Source organism: Panthera pardus, unplaced genomic scaffold, assembly GCF_024362965.1.
Source record: "Panthera pardus isolate Hobbes unplaced genomic scaffold, ASM2436296v1 HiC_scaffold_10, whole genome shotgun sequence".
Lineage (NCBI taxonomy): Eukaryota > Metazoa > Chordata > Mammalia > Carnivora > Felidae > Panthera > Panthera pardus.
This window is the reverse complement of record NW_026526655.1, coordinates 3,255,407-3,269,160: the sequence shown is the minus strand read 5'-3', so window position 1 is coordinate 3,269,160 and position 13,754 is coordinate 3,255,407. Positions and strand designations below refer to the sequence as shown.

The window sequence follows — 13,754 nt, the reverse complement described above, 5'->3', positions numbered from 1 at the left end:
AAAGAAACAGTCTTAAAAAAAAATAATAAAGACAGGTGCCGGAGGGGGCTGAGTTGGTTAAGCATCTGATTTCAGCTCAGGTCCTGATCTCAGGGTTTGTGGGTTCCAGCCCCACACGAGACTCCAAGCTTACAGTGTGGAGCCTACTTGGGATTCCCTCTCTCTCTGTGCTCCACCCCCCCCCCCCCACACACACACTTGCACTTTCTCTCTCTCAAATAAAAGCTTAAAAAAAATAAATTCAAAACATAATGATTCGAGTAAAAATCAAAATTAATGCCAAAAGGGGCGCCTGGGTGGCCAAGTCCGTTAAGCATCTGACTTTGGCTCAGGTCGTTATCTCACGGTTTGTGAGTTCGCGCCCCTCATCCGGCTCCCTGCTGTCAGCGCAGAGCCTGCTTCAGATCCTCTCTCTCTCTGCCCCTTCCCCTCTGGTTCCCTCTCTCAAAATAAATAAACTTAAAAAAAGTTAATGCCAAAAAAATCCACCAGGGATGAAAAAAATATGCCCATTTTAAAGACGGGATAGCTGTGCCTTGCAGAACCATACTTGGGATTTTCCCCTACTTGGGATTTTGATTTCCTTAAAGGACTGCGTTGAAATGGGGTCTTGATGACTGGGTTTTGGTGCTCCCTTCAATGTTGCGCATGTCACCCAGGCCCCTCCTGGTGGGGATACCCTAGCGGACTGCCCGAGGGCGGCGGCGTGCCAGGCGCAGGAAGAGACACCTGTCGGGGAGGGCTGCCTGACCACAGCTGGCACCGGGGGCTCTCCCGCCACTGCCGGCGGAGGACTCCGCGGGCTCTGGGCCCGCACAGGGAGCGGCTGGGCCCGTGCAGACAACATCGTCCACACCACGGTCTGGGGCCGCACCGCAGGGAGGGGTTCCGCTTGCGCCACAGTCGCCTCCCGCGCTCGCCTTGGCACACCGCCAGCCGGCTGCCTTGTTCCCGCCTCCCCGCCCACATTCCGGGCCAATCACGGCACCGCCCCTGCCGGCGCCGACCAATGGGAGCCCCCGCCGGGCGGTGGGCGGGCCGCCGGCGTCCGTTACCCGACAGGCCCCGCGGCAGCACGCGGTGCGGGCTTCGCCTGGAGTCGGAGGCTGAGGTCGCGTTCTCGCGCGGCGGCGGCAGCGGCGGCGGCGACGCGGTTCCGAGGTGCGCTGGGCGTGGACGCGGGGCACAGGCCCGGGACCTGGGGGTCCGCAGCAGCGAAGTCCAGCGGTGGTCGGGCGTGGTGGCGAGGTCCCTCCGCTGCTGATGGCCGGGAGGTGTGAAGGAGGGCGTCCCCGGCGGCGGCTCCTCCGCGGGCCCCAAGGCAGGAGGCCGGGCGGGGGCCGGGTGGGGGCCGGGCTCGGGTTGGCAGCCAAGGCCGGGGGGTTGCGCGTTCCTGGGTGGCCCCGGGCGTTCCAGAATCCCCCAATTTGGTACGTTTACATTCAGCCCTGGGCGTAGCCCCCAGCCTCGCTTCACCAGCGCCGAGGCGCACTTGCACCCCAAAACCTGGCCTGGAGTGAAGTTACCGGACCTATCGCACAGGTGCGGTTACTTTCCCCGAGCAGGTGGACAGTCACCCGTATGTGCATCGGTGTGACACGTGCTCGAGGAGCCCTCGCAGCGGGCAGGCGCGTCCGGACAAGGAGACAGGCGGTGGACACCAGTCCCCCGGAAGTGTGGGGTGTTTGCCGGCCTGGCAGCGGTTCCCGGGCTGCGGGGGGGGGGGGGGGGGGGGGCGGGGAAGGGACCCCGCGGAACGGACGTTTAGGGTGGGACCCGAAGGTCAAGCAGGAGCGGGAGTTCCGGGTGGCCGCCCGGGAGGGGGATGCGGCGGGCCGCGGAATGCACGTGGCAGACCTGTGCCAGGAAGGAGGCAGGTGTGTCTGGGACCAAGGTGCCAAGGTTAACGCAGAGCCCAGGCCCTTGGAGGGTCTCGCGGGAGATCCTACAGAGTTTTAGTCCTTATTCATCCAAAGAACAACAACCATCTGTTGCCGAGTTTTAAGCAATAGGTTGAGCCGATCAGATTTGCATTTTGGAAAGATTATTGCCGCCGTCCGTGTGGGAGTCTGTTGGCGCTTGACGCTGTGTCGGATGTTAAAAGTGACAAGACCTGGTAGGGATGAAGGAGGTGTCAGGGGAGAGTCCTGTGGTTCTGGCTTGGTTCTGGGATTGAAAACACGGGAGGGAATCGTTTGGGAAATGAGAACCGGGAGGACACAATAAAGATGGGTACATACCTAGGAGTGGAATTGCTGGGTCACGTGGGCATGTATTTAACTTATTTAGGAACTGCCAGATTGTTTTTCAAGCTGCCAGCCCCATTTTACATTCTCACCAACAATATATGAGGCTTCCAGTTTCTGCAAACCCTTGCCAACACTTATTTTCTGTGTGTGCTTTAAAAAATGATAATATAGCCATCCTAGAGGATATAAAGCATCTTTTTGTGGGTTTGATTTGCATTTCCCTAATACTGATATATTGAGTATCTTTTCATGTGTTTATTGGCCATTTGTACATCTTTGGAGAATTGTGTATTCAAACCTTTTTCTTGTCTTTTTGTTGAGTTCTGAGAGTTCTTTCTATATTATGGGTAGTAGACCCTTCTCAGATATAATGATTTACAAGTGTTTTTGTTGTACTAAAATATTTCTTTTTGTCAAAGTTTTTGACGTTGGGCATCTGTTCACATTTAAGAAGGAAGCCTGCACAATCAAGAAGAATGAAATCTTGCCATTTGCAACTAGATGGATGGAACTGGAGGGTATTATGCTAAGCGAAATTAGTCAGAGAAAGGCAGATATCATATGACTTCACTCATATGAGGACTTTAAGATACGAAACTGATGAACATAAGGGAAGGGAAGCAAAAATAATATAAAAATAGGGAGGGGGACAAAACACAAGAGACTCTTAAATATGGAGAACAAACAGGGTTACTGGAGGGGTTGTGGGAGGGGAATGGGCTAAATTGGTAAGGGGCGTTAAGGAATCTACTACTGAAGTCATTGTTGCACTATGTGCTGTCTTGGATGTAAATTAAAAAAATAAAAAAAAAAAAGAATGAAACCTGCAACACATTGAATGAAGATTTGAATGCAGAGTCAGATATGAATGAGATCCCAGCTCGCTAAAACAGATATTAAAGAGATTTGCAAAATGTTAATGCCCTTCTTACTAATATATTTGAAAATACACATTTTTACATTTAAAATGTTACTTATGCTAAGTATTGGGTTTGTTAGTGTTAATAAATATCGAAGATTTTTCTATTTTAATTCTAATGTGGTAAGTATTAATAGATACTGTCCACATAAACAAATACTCCTTGAGGTTCTCAATACTTTTTAAGAATGTGAAGACTTTCTGAGCGCAAAAAATAAGAAACCACTGATGTATTGTAATGTCAGTTATTTTGATAAGCTAGCTTTCTGTTCGTCTTACTCTTTATTTTAAATATTTACCTGGAATTCCTAGAGTAGGATCTTTACTGACTTAAGTAAAATCCTGTAAGCCAGGAGTTACTAGGAATTTTTAAATGTGGTATAAAGTCCATAAATCCTTTAAATTATATGTGTGTGTATGTGCATTTTCTCAGGGAAGTTAAGTGTGTGATTTTTATCAAATCTTTGGAAACTCCATAACCCCAAAGGTTAACAACCATGAGCCAGTCTTAAGGCGGTAAAAATAACAAAAGGCTACTAAACTCTTGGTATTAGGCCAATTTTTTTCTGTTACTAGCTGAAAAAGAATCTCTGAAACATGAAATTAGAGGTTGAATACTTCCAGCCCAGATTATCTGTAAGCTTCACAACTGTATATCTATTTCAGTTTGTACATGTTACAGGCACTTAGAACTTACTATGTATAAAATGAACTCATCATCTCCCATCGCTTCCCATCCAAAAGAAAAATAATACAAAATTATTCCTTCTCCTTTGTTCCTAGTTGAGTGAGTGTACCACCAATGATGATGAGTTCACTTTGGTACATATTAAATATATCATCTTGTCTCCTCTTTTTACCCCTCTTTACCTGGGGGCCATCCCATATTTGTTTTTTTTTTAATGTTTATTTATTTTTGAGACAGAGAGAGACACAGCATGAGCAGGCAAGGGGCAGAGAGACAGGGAGACACAGAAGGTGAAGCAGGCTCCAGGCTCTGAGCTGTCAGCACAGAGCCCGCCCGACGCGGGGCTCGAACTCACAAACTGTGAGATCATGACCTGAGCCGAAGCCGGACACTTAACCGACTGAGCCACCCAGGTGCCCCACCATATTTGTTTTTTTTAACTGGAGATGCTCTTTTCCCTTTGAGATGCTCTTTCTTAGTGGTTAGCCCCTATGTGACCTTTATGATTTAGCTTAGATGTCACTTTCTTTATAAGATTTCCCTTACCTTTATCAACCATGCTATATTGTCGACTTAATTATCTGTGAAATTCAAAGTAGATGTAGGTTATATTTCTCTTACTAGGCTAGAATATTAGTTTTTATTGCTTTTTAAATACAACTGTCAGTTTTAAAAATTCCAAATGTGTTTGTGTGTGTGACATTATATCCTTTATGTCAAAATCAATATTAAATTGATATAGTAGTCACTATGATAGCAGACTCCTATTTGCATGTCTTTCAGATCTTAGTTTAAACGACAGTGACAGTTCCTCAGGAAGGCCTTCCCTAACCCTAAGACTAGGGCAGGTCATTTTATGTCACACATAGCAATTTGTGTCTTTCCGAATCTCTAGAGTATAGAAATTTCCTAGAGTATTATTTCTTGGCCCCAATTAAGCTGTGGAATGTGTATTTTTAAAAAGTGTCCCAAGCGATTCTCATATTGGGCAAGTTTGAGAAAAGGGACCCTATAATAAAATTTATGTGCTCCCTCTCCATTCTCCCATCCCATGTTTGGAAATCACTTGTTATGTGTCCATCATGTTTCACAAGGGTGGAGACTAATCAACTGTGTATCCTCAACACTTAGCATATGACTTAACAAACAGATTCAGTCATTATTGCGTTATGTATTTTTTTACATTTATTCAATATTATTTTTTATTTTATTTACTTTTTTATATTGAATTTTTATTTAAGAATGATTCTCTAGAGAAGGGTATACATTCCTGAAACTGGAATGGAACTTACTGGTAAGAGGGTAGGTATATGTTTGACATCATTAGAAACTTCCAAACAGTTTTTCAAAATAGTTTTAACAATTTGCATTCCCTCTAGCAGTGTTGTTATGAATTCCTGTTTGCCTGCACCCTCACCAATATTTGGTGTTAATCAGTGTTCTTTTTTTTTCTTTTTTGCCATTCTAGTGAGTGTGAAATTGTATGTTAGTGGTTTAAATTTGCACTTCCCTGATGACTAATGATGTTGAGCACTTTCTCATACATTTAAGAACATTCCGTATGCCTTATGTTATGTGTGTGAAGTAATGTCCAAGTGAAGCTTTTTTTAAAATTCGATTTGTGTGTGTTCTTTACATAATCTGGGTAACGGTCCTCTGTTGGATATGTAAATTGTAAATATTTTCTCCAGTCTTTGTCTTGTCCTGTCACTTTTTTAGTGGTGTCTTTTGATGAGCAGCAGTTTTGAAATTTTGTGGAAGTTCAAATTAACACCTTTTTAGTTAATACCTTTTGTATTCTAAGAATATTCTAAGAAATCTTTGCCTACCCCAAAGTCGTGAATGTATTCTCCTATATTTCCTTGAGAAAATTTACAGGTTTGATTTTTACATTCAGAAATATGATCCACCTCACCTCTGTTACCATATATGATGTAAAGGAGGGGTCCAGGTATTTTTCTTCTCCCTTCAAAAATCTGGTTGTGTCGGCACCATTTACTGAATATGCATCAGACCTTCCTTTCCACATTGAATTGAATTAGTGCCTTTCTCAAAACTAAAGTGGCTCTCTTTCTGGACTCTCATAATCTATTAGTTTAACATACTACATTGCAAATACTGTAGGTTCATAATAAGTCTTGAGATACATGTCATTTAACTTTCTTCTAAATTGTTTTGGCTATTATAGGTTTGTTGCATTTCCATATAAGTTTTTAATCAACTTGTCAACTTCTACCCCCAAAAAATTCTTCTGCAGTTTTGATTGAAATTGTGTTCAGTGTGTAGTTCAATTTGTAGAGAACAGATCTTAACAATACTGAGTCTCTTGATCCATGAACATGGTATATCTTTCCTTTTATTTAGTTCTGCCTTAATTTCTCTCAGTAGTATTTTGTAGGTTTCAACGTAAAAGTCTTATGCATTTTTCATTACATTTAACCAGTAAGTTTTTCATGTTTTTTGATGCTTTTGTAAATGATACTCTTAAAATTTTCATTTTCCAAATCTTTGTTGCTAGAATATAGAAATGCACTTGGCCTTTTATTTTTCAACCTTGCTAAATTCACATATTAGTTGTAGTAGTTTCTTTATCTTTTTAGCTTTTGTCTGTGCATTATCATGTGGTCTGTGAATAAAGTAGTTTAACTTTTTTTTTCCTCTCCAGTCTGTATGCCTTTTATTTATTACATGGCTAATATCTCTAGTACATGAAATAAGTGGTAAGAGAACAAATGTTTTGTTTTTGGTAGAAATTACTCGATTTTTCACCATCAATCATGTTGTCCATATGGTTTTTTATTCTTTCAGCTTTTCTGTAGATACCCATTATTAGACTGAGGAAATTCCTTACTGGTTTTGGTTTACTGAGAGCTTTTACCATGAATAGGTTCTGAGTTTTGACAAATGTTTAATCAAATTCTTTTTCTGCATCTACTGAGAGAACCACGTGATTTTTCTACTTTAGTCCCTAACTTTGGTCAGTGACTGACGGCCTTCATATGTTGCTGGATTTGTTTTGCAAAAAAAGTTATTTTAGGATATGTGACTCTATGTGCTATTGGTATTTTTATTTTTTGCTTGCAGGTTCCTCAGGGTTTGGTAACAAGGTTATGCTAGATCTGTAAAACATATTGGGAAGACTTCCCTCTTCCTCACTTTTCTAAAGGACTTTGGTTACCAAAGTTGAATTCTGCCTTTATTTCTACCTTAGTAGACAAGTAGAATTCATCAATGAAACCATCTGCGTCTGGAATTTTCTTTGAGGGAAAATTTTTAGTTACAGGCTTAATTTTCTTAAGAGATATAAGACTATTCATTAATTTAAAAAGGGGGGCTCTGTGTGGGTAGCTCAGTCGGTTAAGCGTCCTACCTCGGCTCGGGTCATGATCTCATGGTTTGTGAGTTTGAGTCCCACGTCAAGCTCTGTGCTGACACCTCAGAGCCTGCTTTGGATTCTGTGTCTCCCTGTCTCTTTCTTTTCCTCCCCCACTTGCACACACTCTCTCTCTCTCTCTCTCAAAAGTAAATATTAAAAAAAGAGAGAGAGATGGGATTATTCACATTGTTTATTTCTCTTATATATGTTTTGGAAGGTTGTAGTTTTCAAGGAAATGTGTCTGAATTGTAGAATTTATCAGATAATGTTGTTCATTGCATTTACCATTGTTTTAATGTCTGAAGGTTCTAGAATGTCTCCTTTATCATGTATGATATTGGCAATTTGCGTCTGCTCTTAAATGTTTTGTGTGGGTTTAATTTGTTCTAATTTTTCGAGTTTCTTAAGACAGATAACTGATGTTAGGGGTGCCTAGGTGGCTCAGTTGGTTAAGAATCTGACTCTTGGTTTTGACTCAGGTCACGATCTCATAGTCTGTGAAATCGAGCCCTGTGTCAGGCTCTGTGCTGATGCAAGCCTGTTGGGGATTCTCTCTCTCCCTCTCTCTCTGCCCCTGCCCTGCTCTCTTTCTCTCTTCCTCTCTCAAGATAAATAAATATTTTAAAATGATAATTGATTTTAAACCTTTTTTCTTTTCTGTTATAAGCTCTTAAAGCTATATATTTCCCTCTAAGCAGTACAACTTTTGATATGTTGTATTTTCATCATTTAGTTTAAAATATTTTCTAATTTCCATTGTGATATGGGTTTTTTTTGCCCATGAATTATTTACAAGTGTTTTGTTCAATTTCTAAATACTTGGGAAATTATTATCCTTTTAATTATTCTTAGTTGTACTGTAGTCAGAAAATGTACTCTCAAGCGTGTGGAAGATTCTGGCCATGATGTAGTAACGGACTAGATTTATCATGCTGCCATAAAACAACTTGAAGACTAGGCCACGGGTATGAAACAGCTGTTTCCAGGCAGTGCGGGACTGCGACTTCTTAAGGAAAGAAAACATACAGCATGAACCCTGTGGTAGCCTGGCTTCCTACCTGGAACACGTCTGCCAGGTCAGTGGCTTCGAACCAGGTACCGCAAGGTGTGCTAGCTTGCTCAGGCAATGAAACCACATTTGGTTGAGCCCTTGCCGTTGGAGTCACCACCTAGTTAAGCGTATGATAAACGCACTGGCACCTCCAAGATGTATGTGTCTTCTGCCAAATATGAGAATCGAGTGGGGATCTGGGAATCCTAGAGTCCTTGGTGGTGACACGCATCTCTGCAGTCCCTTTGGATGTGATATTGCTTGGATTTACCATTTCTTTTCCTAGGTAGAGGCAGTTCTGATGCCTTCCACTTGGCTTTTCCCACCGTGTAATAGCCCTTACTCAATAGGTCAGGGAACCAGTGTGAGGAGTCTTTGCCAACTGTGCGTTCTGAAACTGGGCAAATAGCCACGGGATGGGTTCAGGGACCCGGTGCACCCACTACAAAATGGACCCAAGCTGAAATTGCACTGATCATCTGATCTCCGTAAGTCCCTACTCTGGTTGGAGGGCTGGGCCACAGTGACATTTTGGGTCTCCTAAAATCAGTGTCCGTGCAGAGCCAGTAGTCCCTGAAAGGTCTGATTATTTCCTTTTTTCCAGTATACAGTTAGCCTAGTAAAAGGCTATAAGTCCCTTTGGGAAAGGCTAGGAGAAAGATTAACGGTTTTGATTTTTGTTAGTGTATTTTTGGGGTCCTTCCTCAAAAGGACCCAGATTCCCCTTCATTCAAGGTTTTCTGGGTCTGTAAACTGGCACAAGCCTGGGAATTGATTAAGGGGTCAGGACTCTATTTTTATGACTCAGGTGAGAATTTTGTTCACTTGACCTAGAATTTTCCTGCTTATACAGATGAAATAAGAATTTAGTAGGCTTTGGGGAATCTGAGTAGCTCAGTCAGTTGAGTGTCCGACTCTTAATCTCAGCTCAGGTCTTGATCTCAGGGTCATGAGTTCAGGCCCCACATTGGGCTCAGTGCGGAGTGTGGAGCCTACTTCTGTGTCTCCCTCTCTGCCCCTAACCCGCTTGTGCTCTGTCTCTGTCTCTCTCAAAAATAAATAAACATTAAAAAAAATTTTTTAAAAGAATTTAGTAGGCTTGATAGGAATTGATATAGGATGGATCTTTGATGGCCTTTTAAATTTTTTCCTGACTGGTTTTCTGTTCAGCTTTTTCTGTTAAGTTTTTTATTATTTTCCTAGAAAATTACCTATTTTGGTTAAATTTTCATTTATCCATCAGAGATGTGTATAGCAATCTGGTTTTTTTTTAACTTTTTAAAAGTTTGCTTATTTTTGAGAGAGAGCGCAAGGGTGCAAGCAGGGGAGGGGCAGAGAGGGAAACGCAGAATCCGAAGCAGGCTCCAGGCTCTGAGCTGTTGGCACTGTGCCCGACGCGGGGCTCAAACCCACAAACCGCGAGATCATGGCCTGAGCCAGAGTTGGACACCTAACTGACTGAGCCACCCGAGCCCCACCAATCTCAGTTTTTAAAATAACTTTTTTTTTTTAGTTTATGTATTTGAGAGAGAGAGAGAATGAGCAGGGGAGGGGCAGAGAGGACGAGACAGAGAATCCCAAGCAGGCTCCATACTGTCAGTGTGGAACCCAGTGTGGGGCTCAAACTCACAAACCATGAGACCATAACCTGGGCTGAAACCAAGAGTCTGACACTGAACTGACTGAACCACCCAGGTGCCCCCAAAATTTTTTTAAAAATCTCTTATTAAAATGCTCCTTTTCTCATTGTGACTTAGTCCTTTCTCAGATTTGTCAGGTATTTATTTATTTTTTCAAAGAATAGCTTTTGGTTTTAGTTATTATTTTTCACTCTTTTTAAATCAGTCACTTCTGCTTTTGTCTTAACTAATTCTTTTTTGATTTAAGTACTTTCTATCTTTTCTATACTCTTTTTTTTTTTTTTTTTTTTTTAAAGTAGGCTCCGTACCCATCGTGGGGCTTGAACTCGGGATCCTGAGCTCAAGAATTGGCTGTTGTATGGACTGAGGCTGGAGTTGACTGCTTATGATCGTAGTTCGTTAAGTTTGACTTAATAACAAGCATCTAAAGCTGTGGCTTCTTTCAGTCATAACTTTGGCCAGGTCCCATGTATTTAGAAAGTCTGTGCTCTCATTGTCACCGATTTGTTTTCACTTGTTGAAGTTTGTACTGCTTAGTAAGTAGCTAAGTCAGGATTCAAAGCTAGATCGCCTGTCTCCATGGAGTGAGCCCTTCTGCTTTATACAGCTGACCCCTGAACAACACGTGTTTGAACTGCATGGGACCGTTTATATTTTATGCAGAGTTTTTTCTAGATGGTACTCTACTGTATGTGTATTTCCTTATGAAATTCATAATAACTTTTTCTTCTGTAGCTTACTTGGTGGTAAGAATACAGTATTTAGTGCATGTAACATACAAAATATGTGTTCATCAATTGTTCGGATTATTGGTAAGGCTTCCAGTCAGTGGTGGGCTTTTGTTAAGTTCGGGGGGAGTCAGGGTTACACATGGGGGCTCGGTGCTCCTAACCCCCGTGTTGTTCAAAGCTCAACTGTAATGTCTTCTCATTGTAGCACAGGACAAGTGAACCTCGATGATTTGTCCAGGGTCACCAATTGAAATAGTTCATGGAGAATTAGAACGAAATCAGGTTTTTTCTTCAAACTTCCCAGGAACCTTTGTAATACCTGGTCACCAGAATTCTGTGGAAGCTACCTTAGCTTTCTAGGGGTATAGACAGTGAAGATAACTAGGGGCCAGAAGTCCCAAGATGATTTTGTGTGTCGGCCGGACATTTCTTCTGCTGGCCTCTTCTGGGGTCATTCATGTAGCTCCTGGGGGGCCTTGATCTTCCCGTTAAGTGACTAACTTGGACTTCCTCACGTGGCAGCTGGATTCAAAGAGTCCTTGCCAATGACTTTTCTTTTTTTAATGTTTATTGTGACAGGGAGAGAGAGCACATGTGTGCGAGTGGGGGAGGGGGCAGAGAGAGAGGGAGAGAGAGAATCCCGAGCAGGCTCCGCGCTGTCAGCACAGAGCCTGACGCGGGGCTCGATCTCGCGAACCATGAGATCATGACTTGAGGCGAAGTCAAGAATCAGACACTTAACCAACTGAGCCACCCAAGACGCCCCTGTCAGTGCCTTTTAAAAACAGCGTTTTTGAGGTCTGTTTTACTCATTTCAAAAGTACAGTTTTAAAAACTCCGTCAAGTGGTGCAGTCATCACACCATAAATCAGCTTTAGAACATTTTAATCCCTCCAGTAAGATCCCTTATACCCATTTACAGTTAACTCCTCTTCCCATCCCCTGCCCCACGCAACCATTAATCTGCTTCCTGTGTCTATAAATTGCTTTTTCTGTACGCTTCACTTAAATGGAATCGTGTGTGATCTTTGTCCGACTTCTTTCATTCGGCGTGCTTTTGAGGTTACTCCAGGAGATTGCTTGCCTCGGTTTGTTCCTTTTGTTGCTGAAAGATGTTCCATTCTATGGATATACCATTTAATTGGGTTTTAATAGATCTATTAAAATTTGTAACATTTTTGAAACATTTTTGATCCAGGTTTGACATCAGTGGGCCATACTGTAGCCTTTAGTACTCATTTTTTTGGATTAAGACTTTTGGGTGGCCTAATACATTGTTTGCCTTTAATCTTTAATGTTTCTTGGAAATTTTAAAAGAATGTGTCATGTCTCTTTAAATAGTAGAATCTATTCTGTAGCTGTCAATTCACGTTTTTATGAAAGTTGTTCAAATGTCCTACCAGTTTTATCAGCCCTCTTTTTGAATCTTTGACTGTATAATTGCCATTTTGTCAAATTCTTGATTTTCTGATAGCGTTTTTAAATATAATGCCGAGTCTGTTCAATGTTTACACCTCTTCTAGAGGCAAATCCTTGGGAGATGCAGGCTGCCGCAGCGAAGCAGATAGCTCCTGGTAAAGCCTACCGCAGTAATGGAGGAAACGTCCGGAAAGGTGAGGGGCCAGGCCAGCTGGCTTTATTGCAGGTGGAGAGAGGGACCGAACGTAATCGAGCTAGATAGTTCTCCGGCGTTGCTATGTCTTCAAGCCTTCTTTGTGGCGAGGAGGTGGGATGCGGCACGGTTTTAATTTGGCAAACCCAGGTGACTTCTGGGGAATGTGGGCAGCCCACACAGGGGCTCTCAGGTAAAGGGCAGAGGCGGGGAAGAAATGGTGAGCCAGGAGAGAGGGTTTCTGTCCGACCGGGCCTTCAGGAACTCCTGGCGGGAAGTAGCCTGCAGGGGGATGAGTGGAAGGTGGGCAGGTTGACCTCGCCGCCCAAGTGGCAGATGTTGTCTTCACACAGACCTGGAGTTTCTTTTTCTGTGGTAATGGTACGTGAGAAAACAAGAAACAAGAGCAGAAGAAGCAGGGCGACCGAGCTTTATGTACTTACGAATATATGTGGTTTCAACACAGATGCACACACACACAGAACACAGAATTCAGATAAAATATAGGAGAATATTTTTGCAATCGTGTGGTAGAGAAAGCCAGCGAGACAAAACCCAGAAGTCAGAGAAGAAGAGACCGATCCATTTAGCTATCTTAAAAACCACAGTGTGACAAGATTTTATAGAAAATTCAAAGCTAAGCAGTAACCTCGGAAAAAGTCACTCATATTATAAATCTAAAAAACAAAGGATTAGTATCCAGAATGCATAACGAAGTCCTATACAGATCCTGCAGGAAAGCATAGAATGTGACAGTGACGCTCACCCTGCTGGCCTGGGCTCCAGCCCCGTGTTTATGATAGTTCGCTAGACATTCACATCTGGCTGTTTTATCCCTCACCTTCAACTCTGCTTGCTTGGAACTGAACTCGTTGTCTCCTCCCTCCCACCTTGCTCTTGCCCTGCTCTTCTTCACAAAGTGCCTGTCCCTCTAGCCCCACGTTTTTCCATGCAACTGTAATACCACGTGGTAAACCTTAGCGTTATCTCAGAATGATGTTCAAGCAGGTGGTACCCGGTGGGCAGTCAGGAAATCAGTTGAGCTGATTGTGACGAGCTTTTTTGAAATATATGAAATAGAGCAGAAAATAGCAAAATACATCAGGCATAGAGTAGTTACTGTTCTATAAACTTTTTGTTTCACTTATGCACATATGTATGTATGTGTACTGGATCTTGATAGAAAACGTAATTCCGATTATGTTCTTAGTCAACAAAATTTTTTTAAAATTCTTTTTAATGTTTATTTTTGAGAGAGAGAGCGAGACAGATGCGAGTCCAGGAGGGGCAGAAAGACAGGTAGACAGAGAATCTGAAATAGGCTCCAGACTCTGAGCTGTCAGCACAGAGCCCGATGGGGGGGGGGGGGGCGCTCCACCTCAGGAGCCCTGAGATCATGTCCTGAGCCGAAGTCGGACGCTAACTGACTGAGCACCGTCCCCCACCCCCGGCGCCCCAGTCAACAAAATTTTCAAAGCCATTACCTCT

At 42.9% G+C, this 13,754-nt stretch overlaps 1 protein-coding gene across 1 annotated transcript in view; it reads left to right on the top strand.

The window, feature by feature from the left end:
- Positions 1 to 1,147: 1,147 nt before the first annotated feature.
- RBM44 (RNA binding motif protein 44) overlaps positions 1,148 to 13,754 on the top strand; it is a 47,396-nt gene continuing 34,789 nt past the window's right edge. Inside the window, exons 1-2 of the mRNA XM_019445397.2 lie at positions 1,148 to 1,274; positions 12,180 to 12,267. Of these exons, the coding sequence (XP_019300942.2) occupies positions 12,195 to 12,267 (73 nt within the window). The 5' untranslated portion in view covers positions 1,148 to 1,274; positions 12,180 to 12,194. The remainder of the gene's footprint in view (positions 1,275 to 12,179; positions 12,268 to 13,754) is intronic.